General features: G+C 41.5%; 1 protein-coding gene across 3 annotated transcripts in view; it reads right to left on the bottom strand.

Annotated features, from left to right (window-relative positions):
* vps54 (VPS54 subunit of GARP complex) overlaps positions 1–13,960 on the bottom strand; it is a 102,230-nt gene that overhangs the window by 44,727 nt on the left and 43,543 nt on the right. For all 3 annotated transcript variants that reach the window (XM_087991701.1, XM_087991703.1, XM_087991702.1), the window contains exons 10-13: positions 11,837–11,892; positions 10,403–10,499; positions 9,574–9,917; positions 5,216–5,345 (exon numbers count right to left, since the gene is read on the bottom strand). In XM_087991701.1, the coding sequence (XP_087847827.1) occupies positions 5,216–5,345; positions 9,574–9,917; positions 10,403–10,499; positions 11,837–11,892 (627 nt within the window). The remainder of the gene's footprint in view (positions 1–5,215; positions 5,346–9,573; positions 9,918–10,402; positions 10,500–11,836; positions 11,893–13,960) is intronic.

The following is a 13,960-nucleotide window of genomic DNA, read 5'->3' as shown; positions in this document are numbered from 1 at the left end:
AGTCAATTAAGGAGAAAGGAAATAAGAGGAAGAATAATCTGAGTTTAACCTTCAAAAGGGCATCTCTTTCAGCATCATTACACCTATTGTAGTCTTATACTGCATTGTCTGACCAGTTTAACAATTTATAACAAGGTAGCAATATTATTAACATTACATGTGAGCATCCTGTGGCTTAGTAAGAAGGCATTGAATACATCTCTATATATAGTGAAGAGTCACCCACAAAACTTGTTTGAGAGAGGTTAATGGCCCCAGGTTTTTTGGATAGTGAGAACTGCTTGTGGGGTTCATTTGCCAATGCACATGTTTTGAATTAATTCATGGGATGAAAATATCACTGGCCAGACCAGCATTTATTGCCCATCTGTAAATGCCCAGTGGGCACTTAAGTGTCAACCATGTTGCTGTGGGTCTGGAGTCACATGTAGGCCAGACCAGGTAAGGCTGGCCATTTCCTTCTCTAAAGAAGATTAGTGAACCAGATAGCTCTTTCCCGACAATTGACAATGGATTCATGGACCTAATTCCAGATATTTGTTGAATTCAAATTCCATCTGCCGTGACGGGATTTGAACCGGATGCCCAGAACATTACCTGGGTCTCTGGATTAACAGCCTGGCGATAATACCACTAGGCCACTGCCTCCTCCAGGAGGCCATATTTAATACTGTTAACACGGTAAAATAACAAGTGCAAAGATACTGTCTTCAACAAGAAACAGGGAGTGGGAGTGTCACCTTGGTCTGTCACGAAAAGGCTTGTTCGTCTCCAGCTCCTCTTTGAGCAGAGCTGGCACACAGCCAGTGTAAAGGAAGCTCAGCAGCTGCATCCTTCACAACTGGTGGTAATGGGTCAAGTGCATACCTGGAAAGTTTCAGGTGCACCAACAGTTGGGTTAATGAAGTCACAGTAGGTAAAATGACAAAGACAGAAGAAAATGACCAAAATCTCAGCAACACGAATGCAGGTAACTTGAGGTCAAGACAGCGGCAGAGTAGGGATCTTCAGCCACAGACTGTCTGCTGCACCATTCGTCTTCTCTCCCAGCCTCCAATGACTCCCAACTTCAGTGCAGACACGACAAGGGGCCTCCGGGCCTGGATTAGCAGCCTCCCAGGGCAGCTCTCCGACATGGCAGTCTGGAGCAATCTCCCAGCCGCATGATCCTCCAGGTGAAGCCTGACATGGTCTGGAGCCAGGGCAGACTGGAGGCTAAGTGACAGCTTGGTATGGGGTGAAGACCACTGTCTGGACTTCATTTTCGCAATGCTGGACATTTTATTTCTCTTTCTGATACCTTATAACTAAGGAAGCTGTATTTGTGTACCTTTGATCCTAAGACTGTGCTGTAAGTGGTGAGGTTTAAACATCTCACTGTACTCATGGTCTACATGTGACAATAAAGTTAAAGATAAGATAAAACTAAAGCTTACAGCCATAAATGTTTAGGCTGAAACCTACTTTTGCACATTAATCACAAAGTGAGGAAATTTGCATGGACTGATCTTTTGAACTAAAGCAGGGAAAGAAAATAATCAGCCTGGGGTTCCAGGAAACAAATGAGGAAAGTTGTATTTAACAGAACAGAAGGAATAAGGCCATCTTTCTTTGGAGTTACACCAACATTTTCCAAGACATTTGAGGCCAGTAAAAATACCTGGTGCATTCCAAACCAGGAAAGTGTTTCACTTTGACTAAAGGAGTCGACAATATGAAACGATTACACTGCCCGTAATAAATGATGCCCCATCACAGCTTTCAGTGACACACTTAAACGTTCCATTTTTCCCAGCTGAGACATTCTGCCCTTGTAGAGCGTGTTGTTTTGTGTTTAAACAGGAATTACAAAAACTACACAAATGCGACTTGAACAAGTTAGGATAGTTTGAAAACAGACTTCTGTTGGAGAACTCACGCATTACCTTTCCTGTGACAGAAAACTGTTACACTTCAGAAAAAAATGGTTTGATTAACTTCTGAAAACTCAAATTTAAAAGAATGAAAGATGCTGCAATTTTAGAATCCCAACTATAACATTCAGAATGCAGTACAATGTTTGAAATGCATTTTTCATTTTAAAATACCTTTTTGGTGATCTTGTTTGAACATGTTTGCTAATACAATACAACTTGAATTTCATAATATAGATTTGTGCAAAAATCTGCTAGGGATTTGAGAAATGACTTTAATGGGTTAGTTATACAGACATGTGTGAGCTGTTCTTAGGTATTTATGTTCTTGACCCAATTGAATTTTAAAAATTTCAGAATTATATGTTCATTCTGTACTGTTACAACGATTGTAAAGCTGCAAACCTTACCAGAGAGTTATACTTACCAATACATTAACAGTTTCAATAATAGAAACCACCTCCTGTCATGTTTCTATATCAGAACCTTACAACTGGAATTTGTACAGCTTTGGAGACTGTCACAGCCAACTATATAGACATAGGATAGTGGCACTCCCCACAAGTATCTGTACTACTGCGAGAATTTTAGAACTGGATAGTCATGGAGCATACAAGACATTCAGCTTGTGAGTTACATTTGTGTCTAACCCCCACCTTTAACACAGAAAGAAGGCTGCATAATGGAGCCACTCAGCAAATCATTTCTACCAGGGGAGAATATAACTGGAGTTTGAGCTTTTATCCCATGGAAACATGTCCAAGACACATTGCAGCATGAACAATTTTACCCCAAGTTACTTTCAAAACAAAATCACATCTTCCCAAACAACAGGTTTGCCAAGAGGGTGAGTAATGGAGAAGGATTGAACCCAGAGCAATGCCAAATGTAGCACCATTTCAACACAGCCATTTGTGCTGGCTCTCTGAAACAGCTACTCAGTTAATGCAGCGTCTCTCTGCTCTATCCTTGTAGCCTGTGCAGTGCTTTCACCTGCAAATTCTAATTTCCTTTTGAGTGTTAATATTAAATCAGCTTCCACTGCCTTTTCAGACAGCACATTCTTGATCACAGCTCACTGCATCAAATCATCTCTTTTTCTTTCGCCATTTACCTTAAATCTGCATCCTCTGATTATAGGCTCTCCTGCCACTAAAAACAGTTTCTCATTATTTACTCAATCAAAACATCAATTCCTAACACCCAAATTGCCCTCCTCCAAGGAAAACATTTTCAACTTTCCCATTCTCTCCACATTTGCTGAAACCCCTCCTCCCTGGAACTGTGCTGGTAACTTTGATTTGATTCATTATTGTCACATATACTGAGATACAGCGAAAAGTTTTGTTCTGTGTGCTAACCAATCAAAGCACATCTTACATAAGTACATCAGGGTAATAGAACAGAATGCAGCATACAGTGTTACAGCTACAAAGAAGATGCTGAGAGAGATCAACTCTGATATATCAGAGATCCATTTAGAAGTCTGATAACATCAGGGAAGAAGCTGTTCTTGAATGTGTTGATACGTGTTTACAAACTTTTGTATCTTCTGGCTGATTAACGAGGGTAGAAGAGAGTATTAACTAGGGTTGGAAAGGGTCTTTGATCCTTTTGGCTGCTTTCCCCGGGCAGCGCGAAGTGTAAACAGAGTCAATGGATGGAAGCCTGGTTTGTGTGATGGACTGGGCTGTGTTCACAACTCTCTGTAATTTCTTGCAGCCTTGGGTAGAGCAGTTGCCATACCGCACTGTGATGCACCGGGATAGGATGCTTTCCATGGTGCATCTATAAAAATTGATGAGTCATTGCGGACATGCCAAATGTCCTTCACCTCCTGAGGAAACAGAGATGTTGGTATGGTTTCTTGGCAATATAGTCGGTGTGGATGAACCAGGACAGATTGTTGGTGATATTTACTCCCAGGAACTTGAAGCTCCCGACTATCTCCACCTCAGCACCAATGATGCAGTCAGGGGCATGTCTTCCACTCTGCTTCCTGAAGTCACTGACCCACTCCTTTGTTTTTACTGGCATTGGTGGGAAGATTGTTGTCTTTAGATCATGTCGTCACAAAGCTGTCCATCTCTTTCCTGGACTCGGTCTCATCATCATTTGAGTTCTGACACACTATGATTGTATCATCAGAAAATTTGTAAATAGCATTCGAGCTGAATTTGGCCACACGTTTGAGAGTGTATAAGGAGTATAGTAAGGGGTTGCGTTTGCAGACATGCAGGGCAGTGGTGTTGAGGATTATTGTGGAGGAGGTGCTGTTGCCTATCCTTACTGACTGTAGTCTGCGGGTTAAGAACCTAGTTGCAGAGGGGGGAGCAGAGTGCTAAGTCTCAGAATTTGGAGATACGTTTTGTTGGAATTATGGTGTTGAAGGCAAAATCTCCTCTGCACCCTCTCCAAGGCTTTGTCATTCCTCTTTATGGGAGGCACCGAGAATTGGACTTCATATTCCAATATTATAAAATCAACAATTAATAATGGTTTATAATAACGTCCTTTCTTCTGATTTCTGTGCCTCTATTTACAAAGCTCATAGGCATTTCCATTAGCTTACTCCAACTTTGTATATCACCCGAGGTTGGAACAAACACAGTCATCAGCTTGAGAACTGCAGGATGGAGCCTGGAGCTGACAGGACTGAATACAGGCAATCAACCAAACTGATAAGAGGAAAGAGAGAGCAGAGATATGCCCAGGAAATGGGTCTAGCTACAAACAACCATGGAGGGGATGCAGGCGCATTTAATATTAATGTAGGAAGTTGTGGAGGCCCAGATATTTGCAATAAGATATGCAGGTTTCGAGTAATTGATTTATACCATTTTAGACTTTGCAGCTTTGGGACAACTCACTCACCGGAGGATTCACAACTTCTGCTACTCTCAGGAGTTTCCTTTCAGTTTAAAACAGCATAGTAACAGTCGTGGCAACTACACACTGTTAAAGAATTGACTAAAGAATAACAGTACACAGTTTTTCAGAGTAAACTGATCGAATTGAGCGTAAGGATTTTACCTAACTCGACTGGTGAACAATAACAGAAAGCAATCTGTTTGAAAGGAGAAAGTCGGAAAGGCTTAAAGCTCATCAACAGGAGGGAAAATGAAGTGGCTGATGTCATTATCTGGACATTTTATGCAGTTTAGAAATAACATTTCACACAATTTGCAAAATCAGTGAAACCTTTAGTAATCAACCAATCGACAAAAGACAGAATACATTGTCAAATTACACACCAAAACCGAGCAACTGATAAATCAGAACTGAACGGCAATTTAGCGTACCTTAGCTCTCGCCATAAGAAACTTAACACATCGGTCATGGCAGATGTCAGAAGCACTGTAGAGAAGCTCTTGAAGGTTATTGGCAACTCTGCCAAGTTCTAAATCTGTCAGTTGCAAATCATCACCGACTCTAAAAACAAACAAGAATGTGGTCAATTCTTCATCTAAGTCTTTCTCACTTATCAAAGACTTCTTGTCTTGGAATTAATTCACCACCCACCGCACTCACGTGTCACACTCCAGCTTTTGTGACTGGGCTAACTGTGCAATATGGGATTGCTTTGCACATTAATATTCCACCAGTAATGACATGCCACACCAAGCTGAATTACACATTTTCCCTTAAACCCAGGTCGAGAGAATAAAGTTCTGCAGATGTACAATTTAACAAGACATGATTCTAAGATGCAAACACTGAACATTTGATAGCTTATACTAAACTGAATGTGGTTAAACAGTTTTATACCTTAACAAGTTTAATCACTTGCATTAATTTATCACCCAAATGTTACTACCACACGGACGTACAAAACAATCAGGATAGAAAAGGGAACAAAGTGTAAATTGGGACAAATCACATCCTCTTGTTAGGGATTCAAGGACTTAGAAGTAGGGAAGAAGGAAAGGGAAAAGGAGTGTAGGGAAAGAGGGAGAAGATGAGGCAGGGGTGAGGATAGGTGGGGTAATGCAGGTGGAGAGGAGAGATAGAGGGAAATGGAAAAGGGGTAGGGAAGGGGAGGGAGGGACTAAATATCAGAGACAGGCCCTGCAGGAGTGAATTAGTTTGGGCATCATAAAAATCTCTCTCCAAAAATAGTATGATAAATCATCTCCGAAATACCAATAACAAAGCAATTACTGTCATATGTTGTTGTTAATCCTGAGTAAATTGGAGAAAGCTCAGCAACTTTGATAAAGAAATGGGATTCTACTGCCATCTAGTGGACACCACAAATCCTGCACCACCTGCTCATGCCTTAAAGAACCTGCAGACAGGCCTGGGGTGAAATATTTGGGGGCGGGATCAGGCAGCTTGCCTCCCTTCCAGGCCACTCAGCATCCTGACTTGGAAATGTATACTGTTCCTTTAGTGTAATTGGGTCAAAATCCTGGAACTCCCTAACAGGAGGATGAGAGTACTGAACAGCAAATGGACTGCAGTGGTTCAAGAAGTCAGCTCACCACCCACTCCTCAATGGCAACCAGAGACAGGTAGTAAATGCTGGCTCAGCCAGTGATGCCTGGATCCCATGAGTAAATAGTAAAAAGTGCTCGCTCCCCAAAATTAGTGGGCAGCACGGTGGCACAGTGGTTAGCACTGCTGCCTCACAGCGCCTGAGACCCGGGTTCAATTCCCACCTCAGGCTGTGTGATTTTGCACATTCTCCCCGTGTCTGCGTGGGTTTCCTCCGGATGCTCCAGTTTCCTCCCACAGTCCAAAAATGTGCAGGTTAGGTGAATTGGCCATGCTAAATTGTCCGTAGTGTTAGGTGAAGGGGTAAGTGTAGGGGTATGGGTGGGTTGCGCTTCAGCAGGTCGGTGTGGACTTGTTGGGCCGAAGGGCCTGTTTCCACACTAAGTAATCTAACAAAAATCAAGTCTCTACACTATTGCCTCTATGGAGAAACTCTGTTCTGCAGAATCATTTTGGTTAAAACAAAAGATAAGATTTTATGAAGTTAAAATTGAGCATTGTTTTTAAATATATTAAAATTAACCATTAGGACATGCATGCTATTAAAGCGAAGGCATGATAAACAAGCAGGGATTCTAAAATGATATACCAACAGCACAGGTCACTGCTAAATATGAAGGAGGTTGGCAGGGCAAATTATAACAATGGACCTCGAGTGTGTTCCCTCAATCGTGCTACAGTCAAGCTGCAGTAATCCATAAACTCTTCTAACTACATTACCATTCCTATTTAAAATATTCCTTTTGGTAGCATACATTTACAATCCAGATTCTCTTAAAAAAAGTAAGATAAGCTGCCTGGGTATCTGACGTATTGTTATTGGTCACACATCTCCTTGGCTGATTGACTGGATGGCACAGCCAGCTTGAGAAGCCCTATAGCCAGTTCTCATATGCTGGGAAATCTATACACCTTACCCAAGCTGTTCAGCTGAGTGACCGCATGTATTGGCCATGGAAAAGCTGTTAATAGTAAATCCCACTTGTTTAATTTATCTCCTGTCTGTATTTTTAAATAGTTGATATACGGCAAGGTCGAAGTCATAGAGTCAGACATGTACAGCACAGAATCAGACCCTTCGGTCCAACTTGTCCATGCCAACCAGATATCCTAAATTAATGTAGTCCCATTTACCCAGCCTTTGGCCCATATCCCTCTAAACCTTTCCTATACTTATACCCATCCACATGCCTTTTAAATGTTGTAATTGTACCAGTCTCCACCACCTCCTCTGTAGACAAGCAGGAAGAAGGGTGACACCTGAAATGTTGACTCCACCTTCTGACGCTGCGTGACTGGCTGTTCCCTCCAGCTTCCTGCTTGTTTACTTTGGATTCCAGCATCTGCAGTTTTTTTTTTGTCTCCACCACTTCCTCTGGCAGGTCATTCCGTGCATACACCACCCACTGCGTGAAAAATATTCCCCTTAGGTTCTTTTTAAATCCTTACCCTTTCACCTTAAACCTATACTCTCTAGTTTTGGATAACCCCACCCCAGGAAAAGACCTTTATGCTATCCATGCCCCTCATGATTTTATAAACCTCTATAAGGTCACCCCTCAGCCTCCGACGCTCCAGGGAAAACAGCCCCAGCCTGTTCAGCCTCTCCCTGTAGCTCAAACCTTCCAACCCTGGCAACATCCTTGTAAATCTTTTCTGAACCTTTTCAAGTTTCACAACATCCTTCCAATAGGAAGGAGACCAGAATTGCACGCAATATTCCAACAGTGGCCTAACCAACATTCTGCACAGCCACAACATGACCTAGGTAAAAACAAGGACTACAGATGCTGGAAACCAGAGTCTAGATTAGAGTGGTGCTGGAAAAGCACAGCAGGTCAGGCAGTATCCGAGAAACAGGAAAATCGACGTTTTTGGGCAAAAGCACATGACCTCCCAACTCCTGTACTCAATGCTCTGACCAATAAAGGAAAGCATACCAAACGCCGCCTTCACTATCATATCTACCTGTGACTCTATTTTCAAGGAACTATGAACTTGCATTCCAAAGTCTCTTTGTTCAACAACACACCCTAGGACCTTACCATTAAGTGTTTAAGTTCTGCCCTGACTTGCTTTGCCGAAATGCAGCACCTCGCATTTATCTAAATTAAACTCCATCTGCTACTTCTCAGCAGGCTGAGCAGTGGAAGAATACAATTCAATTATATGACAGAACTCAAAGCAAAATACTGCAACTGCTGGTGACTTTGAAACAAATTCAGAAAAAGTTGAAGTGTGCCCTCAGCAAGGGTCTATAAAGCTCAAAATCAGTTAGATTTTGGTAAATTAATATAGTTTTCACACAGTTGCCATTAAAAACTATTTCTAATACAGGAACAAATTTGATTCAACTTGAAGTGGAATGTTTGTGGGGCTGTGGGATAATAGTGAGGGGCATTGTGAGCAATTTTAGGCCCCATATCTCAGGAAAGATGTACTGGCCCTGGAGTGGGTCCAGAGGAGGTTCACATGAATGGTCGCAGAAATGAAAGGCTTAACATATGAGGAAAGTTTGAGGACTCTGGGTCTATACTCAATGAAGTTTAGAAGGATGAGGGGGTGATCTAATTGAAATTTACAGAATACTAAACAGCGTGGACAGAGTGGATGTTGGGAAGATGTTTCCATCTGCAGGAGAGACTGGGACCCAAGGGCACAGTCTTAGAGTAAACGGAAGACCTTTGAGAATGGGGATAAGGAGAAACTTCTTCAGCCAGAGAGTGGGGAATCTGTGGAATTCACTGCCACAGAAGGCTGTGGAGGCCAGGTCACTGAGCATATTTAAGACTGAGATAGATACATGCTTGATTGTCAAGGGATCAAGGGTAATGGGAAGAAAGCAGGAGAATAGGGTTCAGAAGCGTATTAGCCACGATTGAATGGTGGAGCAGACTCGATGGGCCAAATGGCTTAATTTCTGCTCCTATGTCCTATGACCTTATGGGTGTGATTAATTCAACAATGTTTTCAAAGAGCTAGGACAAGTACAATGGTCTGAATGGCCTCCTCCTCCACAGTAACATTTTGTAAGTTATTCTGTTTTGAATTTCATATGTAGCACGTTAAAATACCAACTGCAGAAACTAAAGGGAGAGAAAGTCAAGTTAACTGTTGCATGCAATGACTCTTTCGAAATAGTGACAACAACAATAGAACTTACAAGATGTCTAGCCCTCCTGGTGTGGCTGAAGATGATGTTTGCTCCTTACTGGAGGAGGAATCAGTTGCACACTCTGCTTCCGATGTCGAATCACTGCCACATGGGTCACTACTTTGGTAAGCTGTCCTCTGTGATTCAGTTTCTACTCCAGGTGAAGACAGTTCTCTCTCATTGTACGCATCACTAATAAACATGCCTTCATGAGTCAAATAGGCCACTTCTGTATCCAAAGTGTGACCCAAAACAGGAGTCTTTTGACTAGTTACAAGTTCTAGTTCTCTGCATTTTTCCCGGCTCTTATCCAATACCAGGAAGACGACATTGCGAATGGTACTCACTGTTCCCTGTACAAAGTTTTTAGAGACAAACATACAAAAATTATCATGCAAACAATTGTTATAAGGGTTCCTCCAAATTACTTAATTTGGATCAAAGTTAATGTAGAGCACGTATTCATTTTTCACAGTTTGAAAATAAAGTTCCAAAACTGCTCTGAGATGAATAAAATATGCAATTACAAAGGTTGCAAATTTTAATCAGTTTACCCAATTACTATTTTCAACAACAATTAAGAATCCATTAAAACAAAAACATTTACTATTTAAGTACAGTCTTCTTCACATGTTGAGCCTTACCAAACTGTACATTCAAACAAGTAGTAGCTCAAAACGTGGTAGGATTGGGTAGAAGAAAGAACACCAAGGTTAGTGCTACTCTGTAAATAGATAACCCCAGTAAGGTACTTCCCTTTTGTCGACTGTGCCCCCGAGCATGATTTGTAAGGACAGATTTGGGGTTCTGTTAAATCCTAAATGTAGTCAAGACTTGCCTTAACCCGCTTCAGGAAGTGAATAAAACTTGCAAAGATGTTTTTCAGAAGGTCCAACCACTGAGGAAAATTGAGCATTCTCATTTGGTCAGCAAGCCTTAAAAAAGTAAATAGAAATAGACAAATTACTGGCTGTTTTATTTAAGTACATTTGTGCAGACATAGATTACGTATGAACAGTGAATTAGGACAAGCAGTAGGCCATTCGGCCCCTTGAGCCATTCAGCAGAATTATGGTTGATCTGACCATTTCACAAACCCAGACAACCTTTCACCTTATCAAGAATCTATCCACCTCTGCCCTAAAAACATTCAAAGGCTGCTCCCAAAGATTCATCACTCAGAGAAAACAATTCTCCTTACCTCTGTCTTAAAAGGGCAATTCTTCATTTTGAAACAGGGACCCCTCGTTTTAGATTCTCCTACAAGAGGAAACACCCTCTCCACCCTATCCTGTAAAGACTCCTCGGCATCCTGTGTATTTCAATTACATTGCCTCTTACGCTTCTAAACTTAATTGAGGTCAGAGAAACATGGGCAACATACTTGGCTGCTTGGAGCCGGTGAAGTCGGTAAGCCAGTGGGGAAAACAGCAGTGGTTTCATTTAGCTTGGAGCCGGTGAAGTCGGTAAGCCAGTGGGGAAAACGGCAGTGGTTTCATTTAGCTTGGAGCCGGTGAAGTCGGTAAGCCAGTGGGGAAAACGGCAGTGGTTTCATTTAGCTTGGAGCCGGTGAAGTCGGTAAGCCAGTGGGGAAAACGGCAGTGGTTTCATTTAGCTTGGAGCCGGTGAAGTCGGTAAGCCAGTGGGGAAAACGGCAGTGGTTTCATTTAGCTTGGAGCCGGTGAAGTCGGTAAGCCAGTGGGGAAAATGGCAGTGGTTTCATTTAGCTTGGAGCCGGTGAAGTCGGTAAGCCAGTGAGGAAAATGGCAGTGGTTTCATTTAGCTTGGAGCCGGTGAAGTCGGTAAGCCAGTGGGGAAAACGGCAGTGGTTTCATTTAGCTTGCTGACCTTTTGAGCAGCAGCAGCGCCTAAGCTAACAGATTGTGGAGGCACACACCTGGAGTAATTGCTTCAATTCTAGTAGTTACTATAGCTGACTGCAGAATGCCCATCAGAAACAAATGCTAGAAATGCTACAATAGGGTGTTTACAAGTTACTACAACAGGATGAGCTATATCAGTCAAATAACACCTTGCTATTTCCACTCACACTGTTATACAAGGCTATAATAAAAGTGCTTGGTTAAGTTTATCACAGTAAATTATGACTTGCAAACTGTAAAAGGGATGCCTTTACTTGGTTTTGTTTTTACAACTGCTTCTACTTTCTAAAATGTAGATGGGAAATTCTTTAAGCACTAAAACATTTATTGCACATTATCTGCAAACTAATTTTATAGTATTTTTACAAAGAAAATGCAAATAGACTCACTTCAGGACAACTTCTGTGTCAATTTCTTCCATTTGTGCAATTGTTTCAACCACACACTGTAAAACAAACCAAAGAAAAGTGAGAGGCAGAAAGCCAGTGTTGTCAAATATTTCCAAATGTAACTTTAGAACACATCCAATCATTTTAAGAAGTACCAACACATATTAAAATGTGCTTTATGCAAGTTCTCTCAGTTTTATAATATTTGCTTGTTTATTCTCATATTCTAATATCAAAGTTTAATCTTTCTGACATTTTTTCTGCTGGTCTCGAAAGTTTTCCCAATCTTCTGGCTTGCCACTAACCCTCACAGAACTGTACTTTTATCTTTCAACTGGATCCCATACTTATCTTCCTCAGTTATCCACAAGTGGTTCATCATTCTCAGAGTTCTTCCTCAACGAAACAGATCTTCTTTGAAAGTTATGAAAATCTCCCGAAGCATCTGTCACTGCTTAACCACTGTTTCACTCTTTAATGCATTTTTCTGGTCCATTGTAACAAACTGTGTCTTTATACCTTGGCAATTGTCTTTACTTAAGTTTAAGACACTCATTTCAGATCCAGCTTCCTTAGCCTTCAAACTGAATGCAAAATTCAATCTGGGAGTGCTAGTCGAGGATTCTCTAAAGGTAAACATGCAGGTTGAGTCCGTGATTAAGAAAGCGAATGCAATCCTGTCATTTATCTCAAGAGGTTTGGAATATAAAAGCACCGTTGTGCTACTGAGACTTTGGAGTATTGTGTCCAGTTTTGGTCCCCACACCTCAGGAAGGACATACTGGCACGAGGAACGGCTCGTATGTTAGACCTGGGATTGTATTCATTGGAGTTTAGAAGATTAAGGGGAGATCTAATAGAAACTTACAAGATAATACATGGCTTGGAAAGGGTGGACGCTAGAAAATTGTTTCCATTAGGCGAGGAGAGTAGGACCCGTGGACACAGCCTTAGAATTAGAGGGGGTAAATTCAGACAGAAATGCGGAGACATTTCTTCAGCCAGAGAGTGGTGGGCCTGTGGAATTCATTGCCGCAGAGTACAGTGGAGGCTGGGATGCTAGATGTCCTCAAGGCAGAGATTGATAAATTCTTGATGTCACAAGAAATTAAGGGCTACAGGGAGAATGCGGGTAAGTGGAGTTGAAATGCCCATCAGCCATGATTGAATGGCGGAGTGGACTCGATGGGCCGAATAACCTTACTTCCACTCCTATGTCTTATGGTCTTATGTTCCAACCTGTCACTAGAGAATCCTTAACTAAATAAACAGACGGGTAAAAGAGGGAGGAGTGAGGAAAGAGTGAACAAGAAATGGAAATTTTCAACCCAAAGAAAAATTAACCATCAGGTTTGTACATCAGATATCGACATTAACTTTGAATTGTTCTTTTCTCCATATTTCTGACATCATGCCAAGTTTTATATTACAGCCATTTGAATTTCAGGGCAAATAATCTCCATACAAACTTTAAACTTGGAGAGAATGGAGACCTTGCCGATAACCTGTAGGTGGCCTCAGAATTCTGTAAAACTTATACAAAAGCACCACTTCTAGAGGGAGGCAACGGCATAGTAGTATTATCACCAGAAACTCAGCTAATGTTCTGGGATCTGAGTTCAAATCCTGCCTGGGCAGATGGTGGAATTTAAATTCAATAAAGCACAAAGGCCATGAAACCACTGTTGGTTGTCAGAAGAAACCCACCTGGTTCACTAACATCCTTTAGGGAAGGAAACTGCCATCCTTACCTGGTTTGGCCTAAATGTGATTCCAGACACACAGCAAAGTGGGTGACTCTTAACTGCCCGCTGGGCAATTAGGGATGGGCAATAAATGCTGGCCTAGCCAGAAATATGTACATCCAGTGAATGAATCAAAAAAACAAACTCAGTGGCACAGTGCAGAGAATTCCTTTAAACCATTCTGCTGTAGTATCTATTCTCAACAGAAGATGGTACAAATGATTGACACATCTCACTCATTTTAATAGAAAAACAATCACGGCTGAATGTTTTAGCACAACTAGATTTTTAGAAATAAAAATATAGTCTGAATACTCAATAAAGAGTGAAGTTTACTGTTGCTTTTACAGGCCTAGCTTATGGTTGATACATAAACATG

Source organism: Chiloscyllium plagiosum, unplaced genomic scaffold (assembly GCF_037043375.1).
Source record: "Chiloscyllium plagiosum isolate Xiang-an unplaced genomic scaffold, Cpla_swu_hap1 HiC_scaffold_10, whole genome shotgun sequence".
NCBI classification, from domain to species: domain Eukaryota; kingdom Metazoa; phylum Chordata; class Chondrichthyes; order Orectolobiformes; family Hemiscylliidae; genus Chiloscyllium; species Chiloscyllium plagiosum.
The sequence above is the reverse complement of the archived record's forward strand: the minus strand, read 5'-3'. Positions and strand labels throughout refer to the sequence as shown.